The following is a 10,323-nucleotide window of genomic DNA, read 5'->3' as shown; positions in this document are numbered from 1 at the left end:
AAAATTTATTTTCTCGGAAACGACTCCCAAAAAAAATACTTTAAATTCTCTTTAAGTGAACTACATACATAAAAGAGAAAGTAATTTGAATGTTTGCACAAATGTTTTCTCTCTCACAAACGTGTACATGAAAGAGAGTGGGTGAGAGAGAGATTATTAACTAGATACTACTCATTTTGAAAATGAAATTGATCCGCAATGGAAGATAATATCATCAAGTTATCATTGAGCTACAGTTTAGTATTTGGCAGCAGTTGTGTAAGCGAATTCAAATTCTGTACTCCAAACTGATGAATCAACTTTTGATGAAGCAAGAAAATCTGAAACTGATCATGCTAAGAAAAGCATGATTGCTAAAATGCTAAAAATAAAAAAGCTTCTCATACTAAAATAAATCTATAGTACTTTCTTAATACTACAAATATGATCTCGGTAAAATTTAATTTCTAGCCAAGGGCTACTATAAGCTTTTACACCGCCGCTTGACGGTATTCGCAACAAAACTCTCAGAGTTTCAAGGTGCCTAAAGTTGGAAGCCTGACATTCAATCTTTTCAACTCACATCTTCAGTAAGTACAATTTTAAAATTTCAATTTCTCAAGATATCTTATATTTTCTTCAAACTTAGATTAGGGAATAATTAATTCTAATTAACCTTAATTCAGATCGTGAAACAGTACATTTAACTGAAACTGACATGGTACTACCGAAGTTTGCTATAAGATACTACGTCTTTCACGAATTATTATTACTATTTTACAAAAGTGAAGCAATAACTGAACTTTATTCTCATGCATCGAAATAAAAACTATAAAAATTGAATAGTACAAATTTTTAAAGCAATCTAAATAAATTAAATATTTATATCGTAAAGTTATACTTCGATATATGTGTATATATTTTACACGCAATTTCAACTATACATTTTTAACCCTCCGAGGACCGTAACGGCACTTTTAAGGATGCCTCTCTATCCCTTTTACAGAAGTGCCCTAAATGAAATTTTCCTTTAAAAAAATTCAAATAAAAGTTGTAGGCTTACATGTGTGAAATAAGTGTTTCATGTTTACACAAAATGGCTTAAAATTGCAGTCTAATTTAAGAATTTTTTCCCCAGTCTAACTGAATTTCAGACCTAGACATTATACTAATAAAAAAATTAAAACTATATTAAACGTCAAACAAGAGCAGTAACGAGGTATTAGTCTAATTCAAGCTGTATTTCCCCAGGCTTTAAACTCGAAAACTCTTTTTAGAATCACTAAAATGTAGACACCTATTTGACCCAAGATAAATAGACGTGAGCGATATTGGGTACAGACAGAAACAATTTTTTCATGCTAGCCAATTCAATCCGCACCTCCCTACATCAATGTCAAACATCAGCTGATATAGAAACCTTTTCAACAAACATGAGGACAAATGCTGAAAAGACGTCCATAGGTATTGCAGTTCACTACTAATAAAAGTGTCACAGTTGTTAAGTATAGAGTTTTTTATTGATAAGAAAATCCCCAAGTTATAACTTTTTAATGTTGCGGCACCTCATCGGAAGACTGTCATTCCCTCTACCATGTTACCTTTTCTTCATACCTTTTCTGCACTAGTGTTTTCAGTGACCAGAATTATCTTTTTCTCCCAAAGAAATCAGCTTACCGACAATATATAAGGTTTTTTTTTTACTTCAAACCTCTGCGGCATAAAAGGATTAATTTTTTTGAAATGATTCACGTAGGTTATGTACATCACGAACTGAAGCTGTGTTCACAAATCTTTTCCATCAGCTTAAGCAAGAACAATGCGAACTAGTTTAAGCAATAAAACTTACACTATCCGGCTTTCCCAAGTTCGAAAATTGTTACTCTAGATCAACCAACATCCTAAAACACATTACTCTCACATGCTTACTCCTCGACGATTCCTAGTGGTGAAAGCAGCTTCAGACTCAATTTAAAAATGTTAATTAAAGTAATTTTAAATAACTCATTCTATTAACAAAGTTAATAGTTTTAAAGTTTTGCAAAAGCAAAACTCTACTAAACACTAGTTAATGTATTTTCAACTACCTAAAGGCTAAGAAAAATATAAAGGATATCTCCTTGTAATTTAAAATTATCAAAAAAATAGTTTTCTTAATCTACTTTAGAACAAAAAACTTTTTATAAACAGATACTTACTCTTATCGATATTCTAAATTTCACTAACTTATGGAGAAATAGTGTTGGAAAGCATAAGGAAATACTGAAAACCTTACGCATAACAAAGCAGAAATGCTTAGAAATAAAGCAAGAAATGTTATATGACAAATATTTTATTTATTTACAAAAAAAACAAAACTATAACAATCATTCTCTTGGCGCACCATATGCGTCCGGCATTCTTTCAATGGTGTACCTAAAATAAATTCATAAATATTAGAACCAAAAAAGTTAATACAAAATAGTTGAGACAACCAGGGCAAAATATGATTATAGTAGAAGGCAGTGATCAAATCGACCACAGATCAGCAAGCGACTGCTGCTAGTTGTATTTCAATTGTAATTATTGTTTTTTATACTTCAAAATTTCTTATTAGGTACTTATTATCAAATAAGCGAAAGCATTTTAAGTGGGATTTTATTTTAAATTTTTTTGAAAAGAATATAAGAAATATCGTGCACTATACTCTCCATAAGAATAAGCAGACCATTTATGCGAAAAATAAAGCATAAAAGTGCAGTCAATTACTCAAAAGTAACGATTTTTTTTTTTTAAAATATAAAAGATAGAATACAGGTACAAATTCTCAGTGTTTCTTTCTGGCAATATATACTTAAAAAATATTAATATCACAGAATTGGAACTCTCTTTATACATCATCATTGATAGAAAGCAGAATATTTTAAAGGTAAAGACATAAGAATTGCTGAATATATGTGAAAAAATAGGTAAACATTTCAGGATATTCAACAATACTGTTTATAAGAAAACTAGTGAACTTCAGAATTGTACTCACTGTAAGAAACAAGTGCAAAACAAAATTAGTGGTAAGAGAATTTCTTCATACAGAGAAATTATAGCAGAATCGGTACAAATTACTTTTTCATTTCTTTTATTATAGAAACCTATTAAAGTTTTGAAAAATATGTTTAATAAAAATTGATCTCCAGTGATTTAAATAATGGAACTGAAAAAGTTGAAGTACAAGAATTTTCCCTTAAGCAACAACTCTGTTTAGTTTGTCCTATTAAGAAAAAAAGAAAAAGAATAATCCCATGAAAAATATCTTTAATCCTGGGAAAATGCATTTAATATGCAATAGAATTAGAAAACGAAATTAGAGCAAGTTCTTTTCATAAGAGGTATAATATGAATAAAGTCCGTTATTAGTTGTTTTTTTTTCTAAGATCAGTGTTGGAGTTTTGACCACAATTACTAGTTACAATATCGAAAATGTATGGTAAAGTAATGCATTTTTTTTCCAGGAAAGCTTTACGCCCAATAACCAAATAGGTGTCATGGGCAGCAAAAGTAAAAACAAATATACTTTTCTGTAAATTTCTTATATTAACCATTAAATCAAATCCAAGACCAGGACCGGGAATCAAACCAAGAACCACGTGGTTTGCCTCTAACTATTGAGGAACCTTATACATGTATGTATATATTCATTTTAAGAGTCATCAATATCTAAGATCATTGGTCCACGTAAAATTATGATATAGCAACTAATTTCCTTAGAAGGCACTATAAATTACAAAAATAATTGTAAACTTTAAGTATTGCTAATATGGTAATTATAAAGTATAATACCTATGATGTGCAATATACATAATAGGAACGCCAGGTATTTTCCTTATTCTTCTCCTTAGGTCACGATCATTTGTAGCTACTATGTAACATTTGTGCTAAAAAATACCGTAACAAAATTAACATTCATACAAGAAATGTTATTTGTAATTAAACAAACGTAGAAAAAATACCTGAGTTACTCGTTGGACTAAACAGTCATCTGCGTAAGAACCACGATGTAAACAAGGTAGTCTTTCGAATCTAGAATCCTTCATTATTCTTAACGCAACTTTGTACTTACGGCCTAACTTTTCAACTTCTGCAAGTACACAATCCGTAATATAAGGTATACCTAAAAAGAAATAAACAAAAAAGTTATATCTGTTTTATATTTTGGAAAGTATTATTCTGGTTATTGAACAAATAATAATTACATTTAGCGTACAGACAATCCATCATAGATTGAATTATATCCAATTTATATTTTATGGAGTAATTAATAAAATTGGTATCTACCAAAATATGATACGGTGGCCCTAGTTGAGTATTATATTGGAAAAACAGTGCTGAGCTCACTTGAGGCCTAGAAAATATCTTAGTTACTATCAGTTTAAATTATTATTATTTTTTTTAAATGCGATTTATTTAACTCTAATAATTAATATTAGTACTTACACTTCATTTACTATTTTTTTTACTTTCTTCTTTTTATCTTTTTCTTGATTAGCAGCTCTGAAAAATTAAAATATTAACGAATGTGATTGGAATCTCAACTTTAAGAAACATATAAAAAGAATTATTTAAAAGTACTTTTTACTGCTAATATGATATTAATCATTTTAGATTAATTAAATCAATTACTCTTACAAAAATAAAATAATGGGTAGGAATTTCATTGACTAAATTTCTTGTGACCATTTCTAATGAAAATCAATTACTCAATTAACAATTCAGTATTAAAGAAAAACTGAATTCATTAATTGGAACTGCAAAATTAAAATTTTCAGCCTTTTAATAAAGAGGATTTCTTTGAAAAACTTACATCCTGGGATCTTTAACACTAATCATTTTCTTCATCTGGGCGAATTTCTGTTTGACATATTTGCGGGTTTGTTTTCCTCTGGCCTAAACAAATAAAAGTTCATATAAAAGTATTTATATACTTGATTATTCGTAGATGAAGACTAACTAAATAGGATATTTTTCAACAATAGGGAATTATGTATTTTCATCTCTTACATAAAAAATTATATTTTATCTAATGATGTAACTATTAAAACAATGTTGTCACAATAGGTGAAAAAATATATATATATTATACATAAAAAAAGAAAATGAAACACATCAAGAAATTGAAGATAGATCCCATAAGAACTAAATTAAAAAAAAAACTTTTATGTTTTACTTGCAGCACCTTTGCAAGATCGCCTTTTTGTTTAAGTTATCTTTTTACTTCTATTAATATTCAAGATCAAAAAATGAAAGCGTACAACGCCAAAATGTATGATGCAGTTCTGGTTTTAACTGTTGTATTCCCTCTGTCGTAGGTAAGATCTAAAGTGAATTATAAATCTGTTAATTGAAATGATTTTTACTAGTCTTAACTCGTCCTTAAAAAAATTGCGTTTACTTCAACTACATCATTTACTTAAAAGAGCAATTATACTATCTTAAAAACCAATATAATGTCCACTTTTATTGCTGAATTAGGAATACCACATTATTAAGTACACTTAAACAGTATTTCCGTTTTTTCATTTTTCTATACATAGCTAAAATTACGTACCATTTCTAATTTCCAAACCTAAGTTTACTATAATGTAACTGCAGATTGAATACACTTCCACAAAGGAGAAAATATGAGAGAAGCTAAGATACACACACTTGACACGCGTGTTGGACTTTCAAACCGTGAATGTGAAACCTTCTTATACAATGATAGCTACAGAAAATCGACTGAAATTAATCGTTTTCGGTTAATCAATGGGACAGTAAATCCAATAAAAGTTACGCTTTGTATATGAACCAATCTCATTAACCTAAAAAATTATGAACCTAAAAAACTGAAAATCTTTCCTAAAATGTAAGCATTATGTCAGTGTAGTGCATATATGGTGTACACTGTACATTAAATTAATTTTTCTAGTAATCGATTGTCATTTGATTCATATTGGTAAGAGTCCAATTCTTACCTCCAAGGTAACAAACTCAATGAAATAACGACTTAACCATTTGCAACTGAACTACTTGGTGGTTCTTGTTAGTAGTGATGGGCAGAACGAGTCCGTCTTTGGACTCGTTGGATTTGAATCAGTTCCAGGGTTGGAATCGATTCCAACAACTCGTTCACCGATTCCGGTCTCTGTACTTACCCTATGCATTAGTAAAAATGTCACGCAATTTATTAAAAAATATCATTAAATGTTAGCTTTCCCAGTTAATAACAAAACTATATTTCTTTAACACACATTGAGTACTATCCCTAATTTCCAATTGCACTGATAAATATAAAATTAACAACGTAACACAAAAATTAACATAAAAATAGACTAGTCAATTATAAAAATTAAAGCAATGCTGTTTAGTCATTATCTAGCTTGACCACTGGAAGACTGGAGTTAACGTGCTTCAAGAGGATCCAAGGTAGAGAAACGGAAATGGGTAGGAAATTATTCCCATAAAAAAAATTCTAACCCTTCAAGCAAAATGATAATTACTCATAAATAAAGAAATATTTATTTACTAGGACTTGTATATCAAGCTTTAAAAATATTATCTTATTATCTTACGAAAAGAAAAAGCTGTGTGCTTAATCTTTAACATAGCGCTGGACACTCTTATTCTTATCTTCATTGGGTAAGTTTAACCGTGTACATAACCGTGAGACAGTCAAAGTAACACTGAGCCAAAATTTAGTATTACCTAATTGGTTTACTTACTGCAGTATCCCTCCCACTCTATCACCAATTTCACAAACATTCATCGATTGGAAATAATTTTTAGTTAAATATTCGTTTTATTTGAATACAAAAAACATTATAACGCTTTCTTAAGATGATTTTAATTTTTAAAATTTGTTTTTGTCCATTACTCTTATATAATACGAAGAATTTCAAATAAAATATAATATACAAACACAATGATCTAGTATGCAGGTGGAGTCAGTCCTCGTTACCATAGCAATGGAACCGTTAAACAACTCCGGTTCCAGCTCCAGCAATTTCTATTGGCTAGATTCAGTGAACGAAAAAATGGAACGAGTCCGGTTTCAAAAGGATTTAAATCACTCCGGATTCGACTCCACCAACTCCAGTGGATTTAACCAATGAAAATGCTAGAGCTGGGCCGGAGTCGTTTAACGGTTCCGTTGTCATGGAAACTACGACTGACTCCACCTGCACACTAGATCATTCTGTGTTTGTATATTATATTTTATTTGAAATTCTTCGTATTTTATAAGAGTAATGGACAAAAACAAATTTTAAAAATTCAAATCATCTTAAGAAAGCGTTATAATGTTTTTTGTATTCCAATGAAACGAATATTTAACTAAAAAATATTTTCAATCGATGAATGTTTGTGAAATAGGTGATAGAGTGGGAGGGATACTACACTAAGTAAACCAGTTAGGTAATACTAAATTTTGGCCCAGTTTTACTTTGACCGTCTAGCTGACATGTACACGTTCAAGCTTACGCCAATGAAGATGAGAGTAAGAGTGTCCAGCGCTAAGTTTAAGATTAAGCACACAGCTTTTTCTTTTTGTAAAACAATAAGATAATATTTTAAAAGCTTGATATTCAATTCTTAGTTAATAAATATTATGAGTAATTATAATTTTGAAGGGTTAGAATTTTTATGGAATAATTTCCTACCCATTTCCGTTTCTCTACCTTGAATACTCTTGAAGTAAGTTAACTCCAGTCTTCTAGTGGTCAAGCTAGATAATGACAAAACTGCATTGCTTTAATTTATATTTGACTAGCCTATTTTTGTGTTAATATTTGTATTACGTTGTTAATTTTATATTTATCAGAGCAATTGGAAATTAGGGATAGTACTCAATGTGTGTTAAAGAAATATAGTTTTGTTATTAACTGGGAAAGCTAACATTTAATGATATAATAATATAATAAATTGCGTGACATTTGTTCTTATGTTTAATCGTTCCAAACCTTCTGCTGCCTCATTTTCATTTTTATTTGCCTAAATTTTTTGGGGCGGGGCGGAATCACTTTTTTTAAAAATAGGGATTTGAATCAACTCGTTCCACCATCGGACTCGTTCCAATGGAACGAGTCCGCTCAAATAGCCCATCACTACTTGTTAGTAACGGCGCAGCCGTCAATGTTACGTGTAGTTGAGGGCAGGTCATGTTCTTTTCTGTTCGTGTAATTTTACTCGCTAAAGCATTAATTAAATAGATTAGTCATAAACGTCTTCTTCAAAAAATGAGAAATTGAGTACTATACAATTCAATGAAAATCATAAGTATATTGTTTTTCATTTTTAATTTTTTAAATTTAATGTAACAATTTTCTCACATTTTTTCAAAGTGAGTTGTTGCATCTGATGAATAAAGACCAACCAAAATTAAGCTTAAGTGGAGGAAATTTATTTTTAATCCCCAGAGGTATGTTAAAATCATGGCATGAAAATTTGGTGACAAAATATTTAACTTCTAAATAAATTGTTTTTATTTCATTAAATAACGGAATTAAATTTACTACGTAATGTTAATTAAGAAATATTAATGATTGTAGCAAAACAATTTAAACTCTTATCTATATTGTATTGGGTAACCTTCAAAAAAAAAAAAAAAAAGATTGAAGGTTACACAACAGAGAGTGCATTGTTTGCATATGTTTAATTTTATAAATTAAATGTTTATTTTGTTCAGTGAAATTATATAATTGTTATGGAAGCTGTTCAAGTAATGAGCCAGTTAAAACATTTAAAGAATTACGTAAAGCTAGTTTATAAAAACTGTGTGGAATCTGTGAATCCTAAAATACTTATCAGTCAAGAACTCCAAAAGAAAGGTAATAGTTTAATACTTAAGGGCAATGAATATAAGCTTGAAAAAAATTGCTACATTGTTGGATTTGGTAAAGCTGCTTTAGATATGGCACTAGCATCAGAACAAATTGTAGGAGAACATGTTCGTGAAGGCGTGATAAGTGTTCCAGAAGGAATTATTTCGCAAACTAAGATTTATCCACCAAAAATAATTAAAGTTTTTGAAGGTGCTAAGGGTAATGTACCAGACGAGAAAGCCTTTATGGCTTCAAAATCAATTGTTAACATAATAAAAGCGTTGACTGAAAAAGATTTGCTGCTTGTATTAGTTTCTGGTGGAGGTTCCGCTCTTCTACCATATCCAGTACCTCCTGTTACCTTGGAAGAAAAGCTGTTTGTGACAAAACGCTTGGCTAATGCAGGTGCTGATATTACAGAATTAAATGCTGTGCGGAAACGTCTATCTTTAGTTAAAGGTGGTGGATTAACAAGAATGGCGTATCCAGCACAAACATTAGCTTTGGTATTATCAGATGTGGTTGATGATCCCTTGGATGTCATTGCAAGTGGACCAACAGTTCCAGATAAAGTGCCTAAATCACTAGCCATTGATATTTTAAAAAAATATGACTTGATTAAAGCAATTCCATCCCATATGGTGGAAGTGCTGATAAAAGAAGAAGATGAAGATCAACAAAAATATTTTAGGAATGCTGTGACTCATGTTATAGGAAACAACAAAACAGCATTAAAAGCTGGTTTAGAATTCACGGCTAAAGATGGCTATGTAAGTAAAGTGATGTCCTGCTCTCTTGTGGGTGATGTCGGTCAAGCTGCCGAAGGAGTTGCTAAAATGGCTGGTTTAGTCTGCCAAGCTCTTGGTAAAACAATCAATTGTAAAGTGTTTTCAAGTGAATTAGAAAAAATAAGTCAACATCTTTGTATGGATAAAACTGCAATAGATGGTTTAGCGAAAGAAATATTCCAGCCAACTTCCAAGAACAAAGTGTGTATTCTTATAGGGGGAGAAACGACTGTAAAAGTGAAGGGCAAAGGAATTGGTGGTAGGAATCAAGAAATGGCATTACGATTTTCTATAGCCCTAGATGAATTGGCTAAATCATTACATGTTATTGATTTGTTTAATGTTGTATTACTTTGTGGTGGCACCGATGGGATTGATGGCCCAACAGATGCTGCTGGAGCTATAGCTTACAATGGCCAATGTCAGCACGCCACTGCCCAACATCTGAATCCACATGCCTTCGTTAAAGACAACAATTCATATAGATATTATTCAGTGCTGAATGGTGGGGAAGATCTGCTTATAAATGGCATGACTGGAACCAATGTTATGGACATTAATATATTGACTATACAGTCAAAAGTTTAGTTGTGTAGACTTGCAATTACTTTTAGTATTATTTTTATCAAACTAATATTTGTAACGTTTTGTAATTGAAGGTTTTAAATAAACACTTATTTGTACTTTTTTATTTAAAAAGTGTGCCTTTCAAGAAAGGTATTAAGTAT

At 30.5% G+C, this 10,323-nt stretch overlaps 2 protein-coding genes across 2 annotated transcripts; one reads left to right on the top strand and one right to left on the bottom strand.

Moving 5' to 3' along the window:
- Window positions 1–2,295: 2,295 nt before the first annotated feature.
- Bka (FCF1 rRNA-processing protein Bka) lies at window positions 2,296–5,784 on the bottom strand. Its single transcript, XM_074134047.1, has 7 exons — window positions 5,558–5,784; window positions 4,814–4,896; window positions 4,447–4,503; window positions 4,206–4,354; window positions 3,963–4,123; window positions 3,793–3,887; window positions 2,296–2,394 (listed from the first exon to the last, which is right to left on the bottom strand). Exons 1-7 carry the CDS (start codon window positions 5,558–5,560, stop codon window positions 2,346–2,348), a joined length of 597 nt encoding a protein of 198 aa, XP_073990148.1. The 5' UTR covers window positions 5,561–5,784; the 3' UTR covers window positions 2,296–2,345.
- Window positions 5,785–8,400: 2,616 nt separating this feature from the next.
- LOC141457284 (glycerate kinase) lies at window positions 8,401–10,294 on the top strand. The gene has a single exon (XM_074134030.1). It carries the CDS (start codon window positions 8,690–8,692, stop codon window positions 10,181–10,183), a length of 1,494 nt encoding a protein of 497 aa, XP_073990131.1. The 5' UTR covers window positions 8,401–8,689; the 3' UTR covers window positions 10,184–10,294.
- Window positions 10,295–10,323: the final 29 nt, after the last annotated feature.

Source organism: Rhodnius prolixus, unplaced genomic scaffold (genome assembly GCF_049639745.1).
Source record: "Rhodnius prolixus isolate KJV_2025 unplaced genomic scaffold, Rpr scaffold_10, whole genome shotgun sequence".
Lineage (NCBI taxonomy): Eukaryota > Metazoa > Arthropoda > Insecta > Hemiptera > Reduviidae > Rhodnius > Rhodnius prolixus.
Note: the sequence above shows the minus strand (reverse complement) of the source record. Positions and strands in the feature narration are given on the sequence as shown.

Excerpts from the sequence above, each read along its gene's own strand:
- Bka (XM_074134047.1), bottom strand. Across the intron at positions 4,355-4,446 it reads AAAAAAATAGTAAATGAAGT|GCCTCAAGTGAGCTCAGCAC; the intron begins GTAAGTACTAAT and ends GATATTTTCTAG. Across the intron at positions 2,395-3,792 it reads ATGTATATTGCACATCATAG|GTACACCATTGAAAGAATGC; the intron begins GTATTATACTTT and ends AATTTATTTTAG.
- LOC141457284 (XM_074134030.1), top strand. The coding sequence starts at position 8,690 with ATGGAAGCTGTTCAAGTAATGAGCCAGTTAAAACATTTAAAGAATTAC.